General features: G+C 38.3%; 1 protein-coding gene and 1 non-coding gene across 5 annotated transcripts; one reads left to right on the forward strand and one right to left on the reverse strand.

Annotated features, from left to right (window-relative positions):
- Positions 1 to 541: 541 nt before the first annotated feature.
- On the reverse strand, positions 542 to 648 carry LOC145096455 (small nucleolar RNA R71). Its single transcript, XR_013703863.1, has one exon. It is a non-coding gene; the product is annotated as a small nucleolar RNA R71 (small nucleolar RNA).
- A 9,127-nt stretch (positions 649 to 9,775) lies between these two features.
- Positions 9,776 to 22,104, forward strand: LOC145093308 (ninja-family protein AFP3-like). 4 transcript variants are annotated; one of them, XR_013702825.1, is made up of 4 exons: positions 9,776 to 10,677; positions 11,666 to 11,917; positions 15,013 to 15,394; positions 21,855 to 22,104. XR_013702825.1 is itself a non-coding variant. In XM_079031406.1 (3 exons), exons 1-3 carry the CDS (start codon positions 10,056 to 10,058, stop codon positions 21,887 to 21,889), a joined length of 909 nt encoding a protein of 302 aa, XP_078887532.1. In that variant the 5' UTR covers positions 9,776 to 10,055; the 3' UTR covers positions 21,890 to 22,104. The 4 variants fall into 4 exon arrangements, 3 of the variants coding, with proteins under 3 accessions (XP_078887532.1, XP_078887533.1, XP_078887531.1); XM_079031406.1 differs by lacking the exon at positions 15,013 to 15,394; XM_079031407.1 differs by lacking the exons at positions 15,013 to 15,394; positions 21,855 to 22,104 and adding an exon at positions 13,827 to 13,858 and having other exon boundaries at positions 9,777 to 10,677.
- The last annotated feature ends 445 nt before the right edge of the window (positions 22,105 to 22,549 follow it).

Genomic DNA, 22,549 nt, shown 5'->3' on the forward strand with positions numbered 1-22,549 from the left:
ACTTAGAGACCTTTGAAGGAGTGCTAAATTATTGAATGACTTCCCTGTTCAAGTTTGAACATGTATTGGGTCAAAAAAATATGGTTTATACTATGCTTTTCTAGGAAAATGTATTTTTCAGTCTAGGACTGTCAACAACTTGGTGTTTACGGTTGTATGTGTGTTTACGGTTGTGTTTACGGCTGTGAACCTATTCACGGCCCATGTCTCATATATATATATATATATATATATATATATATATATATATATATATATATATATATATAAAATATGCTCTCCTCACCCTATATATATATATATATATATATATATATATATATATATATATATATATGAGACATGGGCCGTGAATAGGTTCACAGCCGTAAACACAACCGTAAACACACATACAACCGTAAACACCAAGTTGTTGACGGTCCTAGACTGAAAAATACATTTTCCTAGAAAAGCATAGTATAAACCATATTTGTGACCCAATACATGTTCAAACTTAAACAGGGAAGTCATTCAATAATTTAGCACTCCTTCAAAGGTTTCTAAGTTGAAAAAGAACATTGTAAATTTCCAACAAACTGAGTCGGAGTTGTTATATGAAGCATGGGAGCGCGATAAGGGAATGTTATGAAATTGCTCTCAACATAACTTGAATGTGCAACCAGAGATTAAAACTTTCTATGACAGAATAAATGTGAGCACATGAGAACTCCTTCACTCCCAAAGGACCATGACAAAGTAAGATCGGCCTCCCACAAGAATCTAATTGTATAATTTGCCAAGCATTCAAGAGAATACCACAACCCAAGAGAGGCCACTACTAGAGGAAAAGCGAGTGTAGATGGAGTTCAAGACAATGTTGCCTCTATAATTGCAAAACTTGACCCCATGGATAGGCTGATCACGATGATGGGGCAAAAAATTCATGTGATTAAAGTGGGATGCGATAATTGTAGTGGACCACATCCTATAAATGATTGTGATTTGGATGAAATCGGGAACAAAAAGGCGCAAGTATGTTATTCGAGTGGTGATAGATTTGATGATTGGAGGAAGCCAAGGAAGGAATGAAAGACCTATGAAGTGTATAGAAAGGGAAAAAAATAAAGGAAAGTATCGACAACAAGGACGGGGATTTTATCAAAAGGATCAAATGCAGGTAAAGAAGAAGCCCGATTTGTAGTCAATTTTGAATAGATTCATGGAATCTGGTGAGAAAAGGAATGAAAATATGGATGCCACTCTGAGAAATCATCAATCATCTATAGTAAACATTTAGAAGCAAGTTGGCCAATTTACAAAGCTCATTTATGAATGATTACTAGGTGCAAGTGCAAATAATGTTGGGAAAATTTTGAAAACTCGGGTGTTGGCGGTTACAAGTAAAGATGGAGAAATGTCGGAGCCTTTAATACTCTTAAAGACAACAAAAAAAAACCATTTTGACCAACAATGCAAAGAAAAAGAAGAACCTAAAAAAATGGATTATGTTCAATCTCCATTGCGTGGAGAGCATACCTCCACACGTGCCTGTTGGAAGAAGTCCTTAAATCATCACACATATCAAGCAATATCTACCACCTCTTAAATACATATCTACCGTTAGTCAATAATCGCTAGAATAAGAACACGATAACTTCACGGATAAAGTGAAAGCTCTTTTGATTAATATACCATTTGTTTAAGTGATTGAAAAAATACCTGGATACAAGAAATTTCTCAACGATTTAGTTGCAATCAGAAGAAAATGGACAAGGTCTCAAACATGGTGCTAAACGAACAATGTTTAGATGTTGTAAGAATACAAATTCTAAGAAAAATAGAAGATCCGGGGCGTTTAACATTGCCTTGTGAGTTCGGTAATATAATTAAAACAAATACATTAGTCAATTCAGGAGTAAGTATGAATCTAATGCTTTATTCTTTCCACAAGAAGCCGGATTATCTATAATTAAAGACGATAACATGGCTATCCACATGGTGAATTGTTCGATCATGTATCCTCATGGGATTATCAAAGACTTGTTAGTTAAAGTGGAAAGGTTTGTATTCCTAGTGGAGTTTGTGGTGTTGGATATGAAAGAAGAGGAAGACTTGCCTATAATATTAGGAATACCTTTCCTAAGTACTGCTCGTGTGTTAGTAGACATCTACAATTCAAAACATACACTATGAGTTAGAGATGAAGAGATAACTTTTGGAGTGAAGAAAGAGGCAGTAAATGAAGAGTTTAATGATGATGTTTTCTGTTTTGAAGAAGTGGATCTAGATAAGGAAGAAAATAATGATCGTCTAGAATTGTTAAATTTAATGGAAGAAGGGTTAGTTAATTAGAATAATAAGAACGAGCAAGAAGAAAAATAAAAAGAGGAAGTGAAAGGCACAAAACCAAGAGCTATCATTACATTAACATATGAAGTTAAAAAGGCAACACCAAGTTGAGCAGACAAGCCCAGAGAGTAAAGATAGTGCTAAAAATGTTTAGGATATAGTGAAGACGATACCAAAAAGAGTCAAAAAGAAAGATAAGGTGACAAGAGCCAATGATGAAGTCAAGAGCAAGTAAGAAGACAATTATGTTCAGACAAAGAAAGAGAATTCATAAAAGGCTTACATAAAAAAGAGAAGTTTCATTCATACAGAATTGACTAGGGATGAAGGGATCCAAGGAGATCCAACTTCCACCCAAAGCAACAAAGAGTGGGAAGGAGTCCAGCTCATGACTCCTATAATAGAAGCGCTTAGAGGAGGCAATCCGAGTTTGGTTTTCATTTCTTTTCTGTTCTTTTTTAACATTTGTTTAGGATAGTTGTCTCGTTACTTCTCATTTTGAGTTCTTATGGGGGGGGGGGGGGTAAAGTGAATTTGATTTTTAAAAGTTATTTTAGGTTCTCATTCGCCATTGCATGGATATTATGTTCCCATCTTGTGGAATCAACCTTGAACCCGTTTTATCAACTGTGGAATTGACCCATGGCGTGGCGACATAATTGCCACTGCGTAGATTCAACACTGGTAAAATATTCATTTCCCTAGCAGGTTAAAATTCATTTTTACTTTTACCCATTTCTTTTATGCTTGCCCACGACGTTTTATCATCTCCATGAAGAATCATCAAATTTCTTTTCATTACCTACAGATTTTCTTGTTTAATCAATATTTGAGGTATGTTTTCTTACTCTAATCCCCATTTTATTGGGTTTAGATCTGAGATTTCATGATAATTTCATATTAGTTCACATGAGCTTACTGGAAACAATTTTTAGGTCTAGGAATTCTAGATTTAATAATTATTTAGGGTTGAATTCGATACTAATTGATGATAAAGTTGATTAAGAGCAAAACCTTTTCGTTTAGGAGTGGATCATGGTCGTAGAAACTCTTTCTTTTTCGATCTGTTCTTCAGCCACAGCACGGAAGAGTTGTTCCCACGTCGTGAGAATTGGGCATACTAGAAATTTTTCTAATTTTTCTAAACATTATTATGCTTTGGATGGTTGTTACTTTGTTTGTTTTGCAGCATATGGCTTCCAAGAAACATACTAATGAGCATGAATTCAATGTAAAGCGAGCATTTCCAATCAAACCACCTATTTTTAGTAGTATAAATGGCCCTTGAGGACTAAACTTGAGAGACTTGCACATTACAAGTCTAGGTTTGATCTTCTGCACGAAAGAGAAATTGTTGCACCTCCTATTTTAGATTGAAATTGGTTGGAAGAAATGGGACTTACTTCTTAAATTGAGCCTTATTTGACCAAAGTTTACATGGAAAAACACTTTCAGTTTAGGGGGGAAATTAACTTTTATGTGTTCTTATATGATGTTGACTATTATTTCAAAACTTACACTTTTCATGTAAAAATGCCAATTGTATCAACTTTATAATTTTTTATTCACACGTCTACATGTTAATGTAGTTACTAATAAGATAAAAAAACATGATGGAATTTTTTGTCCTACTCTAGGGGATGGATTGGAGTCTATTAGAGAGTTGATTATCATTGTAGGATTTCATGTACACAAGGTGTTTGTCATATTGTCTGAAAGAACCAAATAAGTGTAAAAGTAGCATTTTGTGTGAAAATCCTTAACTTTGAACCCTTATCAAGCCAAGCATTAAGGCCCTTATGTTAAATTGAATTTCACATCTCAACAGCCTAATAAGTAACCAACAATCATGTTAAAAGTGATAAACTTAAGGCTTAACCATTAAGTCCTTAATATAACACCAAAATTGATTTAAAAGCTATTGTGATCAATTTTCCCAAATCTGTCCTCCAACTTCTAAAATTCGTGCAATTCAATAAGAACACCTAAAAATCATGAGACTTAGTTTTCTGGAAATCTTAATGTGTCTTGTTTCTTCAAACTTTGAATCATAATTCGATATTCCAAATCTTTGAAGGGTAAAATTGTCAATCTTCTTAGGCTGGTCCATGCTGTCATAAATTTCATGCATTGTCTTCAAAAAATCATAATAAATTCATCAAAACTCCAAATGCCAAAATTCCAAAGCCTATAGTTAGATATGGATTTATAGTTTCCCAAATATAAAGGGACTGATGTAATTCTTATTAGATTGGTAAAGTTTATTCCAAGAGTGTTGAGTGGTCCAGAAAGTGACAACTAAAAGTTACTAACTTTTAGAACGAGATCTTTATATTTATGAAAAGATAAAAGCGGCAACTTTACTAATATAATCTTATCAAAATTTAATAATGGGTTGAAAGGTAATAAAACATATCCCAAATAGAGCACTACAATCATAGAGAAAATAAGGAAATATATACATAAGTTTTATAAGATTAATACAACAAAGCACAAGCTAAATAATGTTATAATTCTTTTGTAAGTTCTCAGAAAAGAAAGGATCCATCTTTCTCATGCTACCTAAATTTCAAGTTCAAGGAGGTGAGTTACACTAAATCTCCTGTTATGTAGGCATTACTTATTTTATTTTATTGTTCACGGATACCCTAATCTGGTAAAGTGAACAAGGAAAGACAAAATGTAGTTTGTTTTCTAGTGAGACAAGCCGGAAAGATTCATTTATGGGTTCTCGATTCTTTAATTGTTCTCCTGTATTAAATTATATGTCATTATATGATCTAGTCACATATGACTTATAACCACAAGATTCATTTTTTGTGTTTTCGATTCAATAGTTGTTGTTTGTCTATATTAATCGTATCTGACTAAATAAAAACATATGATTAAATATACGATAACAACTATTGAATTGAGAACGTGAATTTGAATCTTATTCACATAAATTATATGTGATTAGATACACGAGAAAAACTATTGAATCGAGAACACGAAATGAATATTGTCCACATAAATCATATCCGGTTAGATACATATAATAACATGTGATTATGTGTATCTAATCACATATGATTTATGTGGCTAAGATTCGTTTTCGCATTCTCGATTCAACAATTGTTTTTTTCCACTTTAATCATATGTGATTAAACATATTTAATCAGATGTGATTATATGTTTCTAATCACATATTATTTTATTTAGTAAAAACGAATTTTGTCTATATAAATCATATGTGATTAGATACATACAATCACATGTAATTATATACACGATAAAAATATTAAACCAAGAACATGAAAACAAATCTTTATCCAAATTAATCATATGTGATTAAATACATATAATCACACGTGATTATATAAATCTAATCACATATGATTTATGTGGACAAAATTAATTTTTGCTTTGTCGATTAAATAGTTGTTCTCATGTATTTTATCACATGTGTTATATGTATAATCCTATGTGATTAAGTATATGAGCACAACTACTAAATCGAGAAGGAAAAAATGATTCTTGTCCACCTCAAATCATATGTGATTATATACATATAATCACATGTGATTAAATACACAAAAGCAATTATTCAATCGAAACCACAAAAATAAAAATTGTCTACATAAATCATATCTAATTAAATACATATACTCACATGCGATTATATGTATCCAATCATATATGATTTATGTGGATGAGATTCATTGCTACATTCTTGATTTAGTAATTGTTCTTTGTCAACTATAATCATATGTGATAAAATACTTATAATCAAATTGATTATATGTATCTAATTACATATAATTTATATGGACAAAAAATAATGATGTCTATATAAATCATATGTGATTAGACACATATAATCACATATGATTATATACATGAAAACAACTATTGAATCGAGAAAACAAAGATAAATACTGTCCACATATATCATATGTGATCAAATGCATATAATCACATGTGATTATATGTATCTAATCACATAGAGTTTTTGTGGTAAATATTCATTTTCGTGTAATCGATTCAGTTGTTGTTCTTATGCGTTTATTTATATAAGATTATATGTATCCAATCAAATATGATTTATATGGACAATATTCATTTTCACATTCTCGTTCAATAGTTGTTCTTGTACATTTAGTCACATATGATTTATGTACACAAGATTCATTTTTGCGTTTTTGATTCAACAATTTTTCTTTTTCCACATTAATCATATGTGATTAATACATACAATCATATATGATTAAATACATAAGAAAATATTGAATCAAAAATGTGAAAATGAATATTATCAATATAAATCATATGTGATTTGATACATATAATCACATGTGATTAAGTACATGAGTACAACTATTGAATTGAGAAAAAATAATAATAATTCGTGTCCACATAAATCATATGTGATTAAGTACATATAATCACATGTGATTATATTTATTTAATCACATATGATTTATGTGAAAATATTCATTTTTGTATTTTTAATTTAATAGTTTGTCTCGTGTATTTAAGCACATATGATTTATGTGAAAAAGATTTGTTGTCATGTTCTTGATTCAATAAATCATATGTGATGAAATATATATAATCACATGTAATTATATACACGAGAACAACTATTGAATCAAGAACGTTAAAACAAATTTATGTTCACATTAATCATATGTGATTAAATACTTATAATCACATGTGATTAAATATATGAGAAAAATTATTGAAATGAAAACCAAAAAAATGAATATTATTCATATAAACCATATGTGATTGGATACATATAATCACATGTTATGATATGTATCTAATCAAATGTGATTAAAGTTGACAAAAAATAATTATTGAATCAAGAACGCATAATGACATATGTGATTAAATATATCTAATCACATTTGATTAAATATATCTAATCACATGTGGTTATATGTATCTAATCACATGATTTATATGGACAAAAAAGAATATTGTCCATATAAATCTTATGTGATTAAATACAAATAACCACATGTTATTATATACACATAATCACATGTGGTGGTGATGGGTGGTGGTGATGTGTAGTGATGTTTGGTGGTAGTAGGTGGTGATGGTGGTGAAGGGTGGTGGGGATGACATGTGGGATGGTGATTATAGTGGGTGGCAGGTGGCGGTGGCGAACGGTGGTGGAGACGAGTGAAGGTGATAAGTGTTGGTGGTGGGTGGGTAGGTGGTGGTTGGTGGTGAGGGTGATGATGGTGTATGGTGTTTTGGTGGGGTGATGGGTGGTGGCGGGTGGTGAAAGTGGGTGGTGGTTGGTGGTATTGGTGGGTGGTGGATGGAAGTGATGGTGGTGGTGATAGGTAGTGGTCATCGATGGTAATACGTGCTGGCTGTGGGGGTGAGTGGTGGTGATGAGTGGTGGAGGCGGATGGTGGTGATGTGTAGTGGTGGTGGTGGTCGATGTGGGTGATGGTAATGGGTGGTGATGATGGGTGAAGGAGGTGGACGGGTGGTGGTTTTGGTGGGTGGTGGGTATGGGTGATGGGAGCAGGTGGTGGTGATGGGTGTTGGTGGATGGTGGTAGTGGGTGGTGGTGATGGGTGGTGGAGGTGGGAGGGTGGTGGTTTTGGTGGGGGCCGGTGGTGGTGATGGGTGGTGGTGGTCGATGGTGATGGATGGTGGTGGTGGGTGGTCCGTGGTGGTGATGGGTGGTGGGTGGTAGTTGGTGGTAGTGGCGGGAAGTGGTCATAATGATGGGTAGTGGCTAGGTGGTAGTAATTGGTGGTAGAGGTGGGTGGTGGTGATGATGGCGATTTGTGGTGGTGGTGGGTGGTGGTGATGGGTGGTTGAGGTATGTGGTGGTCATAGTGTTGAGTAAGTTGTAGTGATGAGTGGTGGTGGTGGATAGTGGTGGTGGATGGGCGGTAGTTATGGTGGGTGGTGGTGGTGGTGGTGGATGATGGTTATGGTTGGCGATGGTGGATGATGGTGATGATGTTGGGTGGTGGGTGGGGGTAGTGGTGATGGGTGGTAGGTGGTGGTTGAGGTATGTGGTGGTCATAGTGGTGAGTAAGTTGTAGTGATGGGTGGTGGTGGTGGATAGGCGGTAGTTATGGTGGGTGGTGGTGCTGGGTGGTGGTGGTGGTGGTGGATGATGGTTATGGTTGGCGATGGTGGATGATGGTGATGATGTTGGGTGGCGTGTACTGGTGATAGGTGATGGTGGATGATGGTCGTGGTTTGTGATGGCGGATGGTGGTGATGATGTTAGGTGGTGTGTGGGGGTGGTGATGATGGGTTGTGGAGGTGGGAGGCGGTGACGGGTGGTGGTGGTGGTGGTGATGGATGATATTGTTTGAGTGGTGAGCGATGTTGGTTAGTGAGTTTTTTTTTTTTCACTTATTTCTTGGTTTATATTAATATTATATGATGATTTTAGTTTAAAAAAATTATGTGGTCAAAATTTACTCTCAAATGTTCTAAGAAATGTTTTCGATTGAATGTTACTATATATATATATATATATATATATATATATATATATATATATATATATATATATATATATATATATATATATATATTTGACTAACCGTTCAAACGAAAAAAAAAAACGTTGTTGCTACCCGTTCTTGTCGGAACGTGTCTCATTATAACGCTTAGTGGGGGTGGTGTTTATCCGTGGTAAAAACGTTACGTCATGTTATATCATGTCCAGCTCGGCAATAACGGCTCTTACCAAATAGTCTAAATATTTAAAAGATAAGAAATTAAATAGTCTCCTATTTTTTGTTCATAATATCCTCCTACCTAATTTAGATGGTGACAAGTGTCATTAAATTTAATTTAAATTTGATTGAGATTTTAAATTTGTACAATTATAATCATATATAGAAAAAAAAAAAAAAAAAAAAAAAAAAAAAAAAAAAAAAAAAAAAAAAAAAAAAAGGTAGGATGATATTTTAGATTTTGAATTTAAAAGATTTAAAAGATTTTGGATAAAGACAAACCGGCTTTTGCTTTTATTAAATCCGATAATTCATTAAATATTTTAAAGATTTTATTCGTCAGAACAAAAATCCATGAAGGCTGTCATCTACGTGTCCAGTCAGTGGTCCTCCACGTCAGCACCAGCCAAAAACAACAGGATCATGTTGATCATACGTAAAACTTAAAGATCGGGCTCCACCTAAATTACTGCAAATGGAAGTTACTGTTACACAGACCTTATACACACGTGCCTATAAGTCCATACCCTGCCACCGACACGTGTCAGTCATTAAGTACCCTTTGTAGCTCAAAAAACAAAAACGCTTGTTTCGTCGTTTGTTTTTGTTTCTAAAAGGGCCTACGTGGCAGACTATTATCTCTTCTATTCCTCCACGTGTCACCTCAACTTTTATCTTTAACAATCTTTCAAGGGTGGTTTCGTAATTTCACCTACCTCTTCACATTAAAAATCTCCCCACTTTCTTCTCCCCTTCTGCACCTATACTTTATCTCTCCGTAAAACAATCTCTCTCTCTCACAGCCGGCGGAGCAAAATCCAGCAAGATTTTCCCCGGAAAATCTTCTTGATCTTTCTTGATATTCTGTGGATTTATAGAGGTATCTTTTGTTTTTCACCAAATCGATTCAAAATAAATGTTTTTTTTTTTTTAATTTTAAAATAAAATCGCCATTGATGCTTGAAAAATTACGCCGGGGACTTCATAAAGAGAAGCAAATTAATATTCTATAACGGCCGGATGGATTTCTTGAAAACAATTGCATGCGGCGGTGGTGGCGGTGGCGGTGGTGGTGGTGGCGGAGGTGGGGACACCCATTCTTTGAAAGAGGAGACGTTCGGTGAAGAAAACGTAGAGCTGAGTTTAGGTTTGTCGTTGAACGGAAGATTTGGGGTGGAAAGACGGAGAGTGGTGGCTAATGATTATCATGACAACAATAACAGATTAATCCGTGCTTCCTCCGTAGCAGATTTCTCGAGTTTTCCGTCGGCAATGGAAGATCCGACGGCATTGACGGTGTATCCGCCGTTAACAAGGACGTGCTCGCTGCCGATCGAGATGGGGGATGAGTGGAAGAAGAGGCAGGAACTGCAGTCGTTACGGCGGTCGGAGGCGAAGAGGAAGCGTGTTGAAAAGCTTAAAAATGGGAAAGTTGAGAAAGGGTTGTTGACGTCGGAGGAGAATTACGATGCAAAAAGAAGAAATGTAATGAAGGGAAACGATCAGTCATGGCAACCACCACCGTCGTCACTGTTACCTCCACTGCCACGGCCGTCGCCGTTTCCGTCGCAGGTGTCCGTGGGCTCTCCTGCTAGCGGCGGATCTTCTGGTGTTTCTGATTTGGAAAGTCAACCTTTTTCAGGTATATTACTTTTATTTGTTTCGATCCATGAGATTTATTTTGATTATATCATTATATGGTAATTACCACAATTAATGTTAATTAATATAGGAAAATAAATAAAGGGTAGGATTAAATACAATAAAATAGCAAAAGTTGTTTTTAGATATTAGTTTTTATTCTCATTGCAAGATTATATTCAATTATCTCGATTTTATTAAGATATAGAGTATATTTTTGTGGTCATAATTAAGTAGATTTTGATAGTACAAGAGCCATCTATTATTGGTGTTTTGTTTTGAATAAAAAAGGATCAAATAAGCTATTAGGGGTGTCTTTATTTTCAATAACTTGTTAAAAATGGTCCTGCAGTTACAAAATTTCTATATGAGCTTTTTCATTGTTTTATTAGTTATTATTTATTTATTTATTTATTTATATTATTTATTTATTTATTTATTTTTACAACTAATACAGTAACTACAACTGATACTTTGTTAGTGGAACCTACAAATGAAAAAACTCTACTATAACAAATGGGTATTAAGGTTTGTACTTTGTAGGTTGTTAAGTTGGCAATCATGACCATGTTGCATATGAAGGTTAGTGGAATATATATATATATATATATATATATATATATATATATATATATATATATATATATATATATATATATATATATATATTATGGATGGTCTAATCCTTAAATTATTAAGCATAAATAAATGAAAGTACGATTTTGTAATAAGTGAATAAATAAACAAAGTGATTTCTTGCATTTAGCCTTTAAAAACTAATGGATGATTATTTTGTAACAAATTGAATTGGTTATACTTAACTTTTGTATATTTTAGGAAATAAAATGTTGATTTGCAACGATATTATGTGCCTCGATTATTGGGAGCTCATCTTTAATGTGTTTCTATTTTATTTCATATGTTTTAGAAATTAAAAATCAATCCATATGATCTTTGTATAACTCTCTACAATATTGATTAAATGATAGGAATAAATAAAGATTGTGAGTTGAAGAGCACGGCTAGTCAACATTCCATTTTGCATAAGATCCCAAGTTCGACCCCTTATAGATCGAACTCTATTGTTTCAAACAAGTCCACAAATGAAACCCTAAAGATGATGTTTGCGGATATGCCTTGCGTTTCCACAAAAGGAGAGGGTGTTAATAGCAAGAAGATCGAAGGGTTTTTGTACAGATATAAAAAAGGAGAACAAGTCAGAATCGTTTGTGTTTGTCATGGTAATTTTCTAACTCCAGCAGAGTTTGTGAAACATGGTGGTGGTGGTGACGTGGAACATCCTCTTAGACACATTGTCGTTAACCCACCTTCTTTATAATATATGAACAATGGAAAAACCGTTGGAAACCTTGATGTCAGATTTTAGACAATCCTTTTATGGGCCAAGTTAAATGCTAAATAAAGTTTTGTTGTCTTCATATAGACATAATAGAGAACAAATGTACATTTGTTGTCGTCTTTTTAATATATTAGCTAGTGAAACTTTGGAGGTTTATATGTTAATGTTTCCTTGTTTGGGAGGTCAATGTAGTTCTAAGTTAAGGTCGTAAGTTATAAGCTAAGTCATAAAGCATTGGAGAATCTTCGTACTTATGTCAAGCACATGTCACAAAAACATCCACAAGAAGATATTTTTGGAATTCGACTTCAAAACTTCTATTGGTATTGACACCAATTTTGTCAAACTCGTAGCTTATATTGCATAGCTTGAGAAATTAAAAGGTCGGGTATAGGAGTTTTTCAATGTTATCTTATATTTTTTTTTCTTGATAATTTATTAAGTAAAAGCTATAACTTTCTTTAATGTGATCAACACAGATATAAAACATATAAAACATTACTAAGTAAAAACTGTAACTTTCTTTAATGTGATCAAAACAGATATAAAACATTACTAAGAATATAATAAGTTTATAGAAATATGGTAAAAGTTAATTTTATAAAGGAAAAACTTCATAAATGGTATCTATGGTATTCCGAAAACTGAAGTTTAGTCCCTAAGTTCAAAAAATCTCACAGATGGTCCATATGTTTTTAAAACTTTTAACAAAGGTCGTTATTGCTAACTCCGTTACATTTTATCCGTTAAGTGAAGGGTATTTCCATCATTTTACTACCATAATGACTATTTATGAAGCTTTTTGTTATTTAATATATATATATATATATATATATATATATATATATATATATTATTAATATATAAAGGGTCTCTTTTTTTTTCTCTCTCAAAGTATTCAAGTAATAGAAGTTACAAAAGACAACATCATTTACGTATTTGTTTAGTGGCTCCCGAGCTCTTTTTCAATGAAAGCAAATGCCTTTACATTTGGGAATGTTGGCAAGACATCCTGCTCAATCATGCAAATATGGTGTCAATGTCAACTCTTAAGAAGTCTTTGGTGTCAATATTGACGGCGTGCTTTCCTCTGCTATTGGAAACCTCCACAAAAATCTGAAATCCAAAATCACTACAAAATCTGAAATCACTTATATCTCCCAGTCTCTCTTTCCCCTCTCGATATCGCACTATCACAATTTTGATTTCCAAATCGAACCTCTTTCAAAACCTGTAATATAGTTTGATGATGGAGTAAACACATAGAGAAGATGAAGGTGCATCAACCACCAGTAAAACCTAAATCTATTCGATTTCCCGTCGATGTACAATCCCCACACCACATGTCGATTTCTTAGAATCGATTTCATCATCTCTCATTTCAAGATTTGGTGTTGCGGGTATGTTATCTCCTTTTTCCATAAATGTTGATGTTGGGTTCGGTGTTGATGGATCCTCAGGTTCATTAGTATTGGTGGCGATCCTTAGGGTTTTTGTAACATCCTGGGATCAGCTATATATCTTTGGCCCTTCATCTTTCCTTAAGTTGTCAACTTAGTCCTTAAGAAGATTATGTGATAATCGAGTACGTTGGGCGTACATGAGTGTACGTTGCGCGTACTCGTGAGCGTGTTCTTGACATGAAGGTCACCCAGTACGCTGGGCGTACTAGGCTCAGAATGAAACCCTAATTGTTAGGAAGCTCCCTATTTAAAGAACGTGATGGCCTCATTTCTGGCCACCATTCCCAGACACCAAACCCTCCTAACCCTAAATCTTCGTCATTGTAGCTGGAGAGTGCATCTAGGAGCTTGTAAGTGTATCTTTGTGTTCTTGAGGTGAAGAAAGAGCTTGGAGAAGAAGGAGTGAGAGCTCCAGGAGTTTGGATCTGAGCTTTGATACGTGAGAAGCTTCACAAAAAGGTATAAAGTTTCATGCTTTCTGATTCTTTGTCTTGGTTCTCCTTTTTGGAGTATTTAGGGTTTTTAGTCCCAAAAGTGGAGACTTTATGAGTAAAGGAGCTCCATAGACCTTGATCTACCCCTTTTCAGTGTATATGGCAATAAAGAGCCATAAAAATCCAATCTTGGACGTTAAGAATGACCCATGCATGATTTAAGAACTTAATAAGGAATAGGGATGGGTGTTTTGAGTGTTGGTGAGCTTTACAGCCATGCAAAGGCGTAAAGTCACTGACTTTATGGGTTAAGAGACCTTGGGGTGATCAGATATGCAATATGAGCTTGTGTCTTAACTGAATAAGACCAAAATCGTGAGGAGTGTGAAACTGGGGCGTACGTTAGGTGTAATCCCAGTATGTGCAGCGTAGCGACCCAAGCATCCCCGATGACTTCATAGTGGCCGAGTATGCCCGACATATAGAGCTGGTACGCGCAGCATACTCCCTGCCGCTGACTTTCTGTTGACTTTTAGGGTTGGGTTATCTTGAGGACTATAGAGTCCATGGAGGGGTAAAATGGCCTTTTACCCATCTATGAGTGCATGGAGGGGTTAGTCTAGCCTTTTGAGAGTCATTATTAATTAGAGATGATTATTGTGTGTGATTAGGCGGAGGCTAGACCAGTGTTTCGAGTTCAATATTTACCCGAGTTTTTCCTGAGGTGATTCTTCTCACTATAGCTTACCTAGAATGGTAAGTATGTGTGACCGTAAGTTCTTATGTGTTTATAAGTGTTATGTGATATATGTTCTATGTGATATGTATATGTTTGTATGGTTTGGACCAGAAGGTCAACAGGGATTGGACCAAAAGGTCAACAGAGTTAGGAGTGGAAGGTCATCATGGGTAGGACCGGAAGGTCTACCCAAGTTGTGGGACCGGAAGGTCCCACTGAGACACATTGACCGGAAGGTCCCGTAGAGTTATAGCCCCCCGAGTGCCTAATTATATGTGCATGGTATTTTGGGGAACTCACTAAGTTGTATGCTTACCGTGTTATATGTTATGTGTTTCAGGTAGTTCCGAGGATCGCAGGAAGGCCCTGGCTTGATTGTACACACACTCGCTTGGGAGACATGTATTGCAGGATCCTGGTTTTTGTGATAAACAACTTTTGATAATAAATTGTATTAATGTTGATACTTGAGATTTTTGGGAAATATGACATGTGATTTTTATATGCAAAAATGAAAAAAAAAATTGTTTTAAAACTATAGGTGTTACAAGTTGGTATCAGAGCCTTGGTTTGAGGGATTTAGATACACCTTCGAATATGTTTGGACTCAAACTGAGGATTTGAGAGAAGTTTTCAAAAGAAGCGATTTTCAAAAAAAAAAAAACGAGTAAGAGATTTTAAAAGAAAAAGAGCAGTGTGTACAATCAGCCAACGCCCGAACGGTGATTTCCCAAAATACCCTTACTCTATGTATTATGAGATATGTTATGCATGCTAGAAAGTAGGTTGGGTATTTCATATTCTATGACCAGACTGGCCTGATTTGTGATATCTTAGCCTAGGAATTACTGTTGTTGTGAAGTTTTGTGAGTACAAGTAGGTAGTAGAGAGGAGCTTATGAGGGGTCTACTAGAGAGTAGCCTGTGTTCCAAGAGTCATATAGTACTTATGACCTAAGATCCTAACAGGAGGGCTTGGGGTGAATGGGAATGCAGTGTGGAAGGTAGTATTGGACCTGTACTACTGGAAACACCGGATTAGTAAGCAGCCCAAGTAAGAATCCTTTGGATGCTAAGGAACCTGTAGGGTTGGGTGATCAAGTGTTGGTATACTCGATCGAGTCTCTGATTAGTTATGTTGTGTTTCAGAGGCATCATGGTGGGAACGCGCCACAACCCAGGAGGCAGTGGTACCAGTGGTACCAGTGACGAGGAGATTCGTAGGATGATCCATGAGGAGGTGGCCGCAGCCATTCGAGCTGAGATACCGAAGATGTTTTGGTCTATCAAGACCACGTTGATTGAGAAATTTGAAGAGTGATATGTCGCTCTTACCGAGGTTGCTGCTGCTGCAGCCACTGCAGCTGTCACCGCTGCTAGGCCACATGGGGGTGACTCGTTGCTGTCCCGGGAGTTCAGCGACACGAAGCCACCAGAGTTTGATGGGAATCAGGATCCAATTGTCGTGATGCGATGGATTTCTGACATTGAGGGATGCTTTTACATTTGTTCCTGTCCAGAGCACTTGAGAGTGCGGTTCGCGCTGAACCAGCTTTGCTTGGGAGCGAAGAATTGGGGGAAGTTTGTGACAGCTCATTTCACCCCTGCAGAGCACGCTGCAGTGACTTGGCAAATGTTTACTGCTATGTTCCGAGACGATTATGTTCCCCCGGTGGAAAGGGAATGGTTGTCCCAGGAGTTTCTGTCCCTCAAGCAGAGGACAAATTTAGTGACAGTCATCACGAGGATGTTTCATGAGAGGGCGATGTTCTGCCCTGAGCATGTGTCGGTCGATCAGGCACGTATGAGCCGCTATCTAAGTATCCTGAGGAGGGACATCCAAGAGTTCGTGGCGAACTCGTCTTACCGGACATTTTTCGAGCTTCAGGAAAATGCCCGAAAGAGGGAGATCGAGCTGGAGACTCAGGCCAGGGAGGAGGCGGAGTCTCAGGGAGGGATCGGCGGCTGACACAGTCTCAGCCGGCAGCCAAGCGGGCAAAGCCCGCCGATTCGAGATCCGGAGGCCACAAGGGCCGCACTTATGGGAAGTTCGGAAAGAGTCATGAGGGGACCTGTCGAGCAGGAGCTTGCTACAAGTGTGGCAAGGAGGGGCACATAGCCAAGGATTTCCCCAAGGGATTCACTGTCTGCTTTCACTACAACCAGACCGGCTATAAGAAGGACAAATTTCCACAGCTTGTCCAAGGACCGACACAGGGATCTACGCCTGCTGCCTTGCGCGTTACTAATAGTCAGCCGGTGAAGGCTGAGGCACCGAAATCCCGTGGTAGAGCATTTCAGCTAACGGTAGAGTAGGTCCGTGCAACACCTGATGTTGTGGCTGGTATGTGTTCCTTTATTATATTATTTATGTTAAATTGTGCTTATTATGTCATATGCATAGGTACTTTTCTTGTGAATTATGTACCTGCCTTGGTGTTATTTGACTCGGGTGCGAGTCGATCCTTCATATCGCTAGCGTTTAGTCGTTACATCAACATCCAAAGAGAGGCGTTGAGTCAACCTCTGAGAGTTTCCATTGCCGATGAGCAGGCGGTGTTTGCTACTGATGTGATCCGAGGATGTGTACTCAAGATTTTTGGTGTGGAGTTTCCGATAGATCTAGTTCCGATCGCTATGGGTGATGTCTGTGTCATTATGGACATGGACTGGTTGAGCCGATTTGGAGCAGTGATCGACTGTGAGCGTCAGTTGGTGACTATACGAGACCCTGGTGGGGGAGTGCTTACGGTGTACAGCGAGGGTACCCGATCTGGGTCAGCATTTTGCTCGGCTGCCCGAGCAAGACAGAGTTTGCAGCAGGGTTGCATGGATTTTCTGGCGTATGTGGTGGATACGAGGGATGCTACGGAGATACCGAGTTATATCATTGAGGTTTCGGTAGTGAGTGAGTTCCAGGACGTTTTCCCTGAGGAGTTACCGGGTGTGCCTCCCGAAAGGCAGGTGGAGTTCTGTATTGATTTGATTCTGGGGGTGGCGCCAATCGCCAAGGCACCCTATCGCCTTGCGCCGCCAGAGATGTAGGAGCTATGCTCGCAGCTTCAGGAGTTGTTGGGAAATGGATTCATCCGATCGAGTAGCTCGCCGTGGGGAGCACCGCTCTTTTTTGTCAAGAAAAAGGATGGTTCACACCGGATGTGCATTGATTACCGGGAGTTGAACAAGCCGACGGTTAAGAACCGTTATCCGCTACCGAGGATCAATGATCTGTTTGATCAGTTGTAGGGCGTGAATTGGTTTTCCAAGATTGACTTGAGATGTGGGTATCATCAGATGAGGGTGCGTGAGGAATATATTCAGAAGACAACATTTACGACTCATTATGGGCATTACGAGTTCATGGTGATGCCTTTTGGGCTCACCAATGCACCAGAAGCGTTCATGGATCTCATGAACTGGGTATGAAGGCCTATGTTGGATTGATTAGTGATCATGTTCATCGACGACATCTTGGTGTATTCGAGATCCAGAGAGCAGCACAAAGAGCACCTTAGGGAGGTTTTGAGAGTTTTGAGGTCGGAGAGGCTATATGCCAAATTCTCCAAGTGTGATTTCTGGTTACGAGAGGTCTAGTTTCTTGGGCATCTTGTTAATCAGAATGGGATTCTGTTCTATCCGGCCAAGATTGAGGCGGTTATGCGATGGGAGGAGATGAGATCCCTATCCGAGATCAGGACTTTTCTGGGGCTGGCCGGTTATTATCGGAGGTTTATCAGAGATTTCTCCAAGATTGTCGTTCCCCTCACCCGGTTGACCCGGAAGAGCGTTACTTTTACGTGGAGTCCCAAGTATCAAAACTCATTTGAGACCCTTCGCCAGAGATTGTGCAAAGCTCCCGTGTTAGCCCTTCCGGAGGGAATGGAGGATTTTGTGGTATATTGCGATGCATATATTACAGGCATGGGTGCGGTACTGATGCAGAGAGGGCACATGATAGCATACGCATTGAGGCAGTTGAAGCCTCATGAGACGAGATATCCCACCCATGATCTAGAGCTGGGGGCGGTGGTGTTTTCCCTCGAGATCTGGCGACACTATCTGTACGGGGTTCGGTGTACCATATACACGGACCACAAGAGTTTGAAGTATCATATGGATCAGCCCAACCTTAACATGAGACCGAGGAGATGGTTGGATGTAGTGAAAGATTATGATTGTGAGATCCTGTATCATTCGGGCATGGATAATGTGGTAGCCGACACCTTGAGTCGTAGAGCAGAGAATACCCCGATCCGAGACGTATGCATGAGGATGACTGTGGTAACTCCAGTCTTAGATACCATTCGAGAGGCCCAGGCGAAGGCCGTGAGGCCGGAAAACCGCAAGAGGGAGCGGGTGATTGGGCAGGTGTCCGAGTTTGTGACGGACAACTGAGGGCTTATGACCTTTCGAGGGAGGATTTGGGTGTCCTTTTCAGGCAGAGCATGACATGTATTGATGGAGGAGGCGCACAGATCGAGATTCTCGATCCACCCTGGGGTCACTAAGATGTATTTGACCTAAAAAGAGACTATTGGTGGCCCTGTATGAAGAGGGATGTTGCTTGGGTGGTCGAGAGGTGCCTGATCTGTCTTCGGGTTAAGGCCAAGCACCAACGTCCGCATGGCAAGTTGCAGCCACTACAGGTTCCCCAGTGGAAATGGGAACAAATTTCCATGGATTTTATCACCAAGTTGTCGAGGACCGTGCGGGGCGTCAATGCGATTTGGGTGATTATGGATCAGTTGACGAAGAGCACTTACTTTCTTGCGATCAATGAGAGCTCTTCTGCAGAGAGACTAGCAGAGATATATGTGAGAGAGGTGGTAGCGCAGCATGGGGTGCCGACATCTATAGTGTCCGATCGGGATGTGCGTTTTACTTCCAAATTCTGGAAGAAGTTCCATGAGGATTTGGGAACGCGATTGCATTTTAGTATAGCCTACCACCCTCAGACAGACGGACAAAGTGAGCGGATGATTCAGACACTCGAGGACATGCTTTGAGCATGTGTTTTGGACTTCGGTGGAGGTTGGGACACATACTTACCCTTGGCTGAGTTTTCTTACAACAACAGCCACCATTCCAGTATCGGTATGCCTCCTTTTGAGCTTCTGTATGGATGAGGTGCCAGACCCCCATCTGTTGGGGAGATATGGGGAAACGAGTGATGGGTAGCACTGAGATAGGGCTCAAGACGATTGAGCAGATTCAGCAGGTTAGACAGAGGTTACTGATGGCCTAGAGTCGCCAGAAAAGTTATGCGGACAGGCGACGATCCGAGCTTGAGTTCCAGGTTGGAGATTTCATTCTCCTAAAGGTATCCCCATGGAAGGGGGTGATTCGGTTCAGGAAGAGGGGCAAGTTGGGGCCCCGATACATCGGGCCCTTTAGGGTAACCGCTAGAGTGGGTAAGGTAGCGTATCGTTTAGAGCTACCTGAGGAGTTAGATCAGATCCATAACACCTTCCACGTATCCTAATTTAGGAAGTGTGTAGCCGACGAGATGGCAGTGGTTCCACTGGAGGATATCCAGGTGGATGCAAGCCTAACCTACATCGAGAGACCGATCGCGATTTTGGATCGAAAGATTAAGGTTCTGAGGAACAAGGAGGTGCCTCTGGTTCAGGTCCAGTGGCAACATCGGAGAGGGTCCGAACTGACTTGGGAGCCAGAGTCAGAGATGTGTGAGCAGCATCCAGAATTATTTACGTAGCACGACTTCGAGGGCGAAGTCTAATTCTAGTGGGGGAGAATTGTAACATCCCGGGATCAGGTATATATCTTTGGCCCTTCATCTTTCCTTAATTTGTCAACCTAGTCCTTGAGAACATTATGTGATAATCGAGTACGTTGGGTGTACGTGAGTGTACGTTGCGCGTACTCATGAGCATGTTCTTGACGAGGAGGCCACCCAGTACACTGGGCATACCATAAGGTACGCTGGGCGTACTTGGCTCAGAATGAAACCCTAATTGCTAGCAAGCTCCCTATTTAACGAACATGATGGCCTCATTTCTGGCCATCATTCCCAGACACCAAACCCTCCTAACCCTAAATCTTCGTCCTTATAGTTGGAGAGTGCATCTAGGAGGTTGTGAGTGTACCTTTGTGTTCTTGAGGTGAAGAAAGAGCTTGGAGAAGGAGTGAGAGCCCCATGAGTTTGGATCTGAGCTTTACTACGTGAAAAGCTTCACAAAAAGGTATAAAGCTCCATGCTTTCTAATTCTTTGTCTTGTTTCTTCCTTTTTGGAGTATTTAGGGTATTTAGTCCCAAAGTTGGATACTTTATGAGTAAAGGAGCTCCATAGACCTTGATCTACCCCTTTTCAGTGTATATGGTGATAAAGAGCCATAAAAATCCAATCTTGGATGTTAAGAATGAACCATGCATGAGTTAAGAACTTAATGAGGAATAGGGATGGGTGTTTTGAGTGTTGGTGAGCTTTGCATCCATGCAAAGGCATAAAGTCACTGACTTTATGGGTTAAGAGACCTTGGGATGATCAGATCTGCAATATGAGCTTGTGTCTTAACTGAATAAGACCAAAATCATGAGGAGTGTGAAACTGGGGCGTACGCTCGGTGTAATCCCCGTACGTACAGCGTAGTGACCCAAGCATCCCCGATGACTTCACGGTGGCCGAGTACGCCCGACGTACAAAGCTGGTACGCGCAGCGTACTCCTTGCCGCTGACTTTCTGTTGACTTTTAGGGTTAAGTCATCTTGAGGACTATAGACTCCATGGAGGGTTAAAATGGTCTTTTACCCATCTGTAAGTGCATGTAGGGTTTAGTCTAGCCTTTTTAGATCCGTTATTAATTAGAGATGATTATTGTGTGTGATTAGGCGGTGGCTAGACCGGTGTTTCGAGTTCGAGATTTACCCGAGTTTTTCCCGAGGTGAGTCTTTTCACTATACCTTACCTAGAGTGGTAATTATGTGTTACCGGAAGGTCTTATGTGTTTATAAGTGTAATGTGATATATGTTTTATGTGATATGTATATGTTTGTATGTTTGGACTGGAAGGTCAATAGGGATTGGACCGGAAGGTCCCATTGAGACACATTGACCTGAAGATCCCATAGAGTTATAGCCCCGAGTGGCTAATTATATGTGCGTGGTATTTTGGGGAACTCACTAAGATGTATGCTTACCGTGTTATATGTTATGTGTTTCAGGTAGTTACGAGGATCGCGGGAAGGCCCCGACTTGATTGTACGCACACTCGCTTAGGAGACATGTGTTGGAGCATCCTGGTTTTTGTGACAACTTTTGAAAATAAATTGTATTAATGTTGATACTTGAGATTTTTGGGAAATATGACATGTGATTTTTATATGCAAAAATGAAAAAAAAAAATTGTTTTAAAACCAAATATAAAAAATCTTAATTATTTATTAATCTAGAAAACCAAATAACAATATATTATTTACTTACTTTTAATATATATCTATAATTATTTATTAATTTGGTAATTTATTTTTCAAATAGATCTAAAACGTTTCACCTATAAAAAATCTTAATTTGCATTTTCTCTCAAAAGTGTTTTATCTATAAAATATTACACTATAACATATTTTTGTAATAGTTGTTTATAAATTTCAAACCACAACTAAATAATTTGTTTTCTTTTATAAAGTTGGCTAATATTCTAATTATACGTGGTTTTAAAATGTTTCGATTTTTGAAAACCGAATTAAAAAAAATTGATCCAACCGAATTGTAATTTGGTTGGATAAGAGCGAATTTGAATTTAGTTTGAACTATTACAGGAGCTCTAAGCTACAATTGTTACTAAAGGTGTGGTATCAGTTATTCATTTATCTCAGACATCATGTCGAACACGAGATATGGATCGCCATCAATCTCATTT

Source organism: Lactuca serriola, chromosome 3 (assembly GCF_051521515.1).
Source record: "Lactuca serriola cultivar US96UC23 chromosome 3, Lser_US96UC23_V15, whole genome shotgun sequence".
Lineage (NCBI taxonomy): Eukaryota > Viridiplantae > Streptophyta > Magnoliopsida > Asterales > Asteraceae > Lactuca > Lactuca serriola.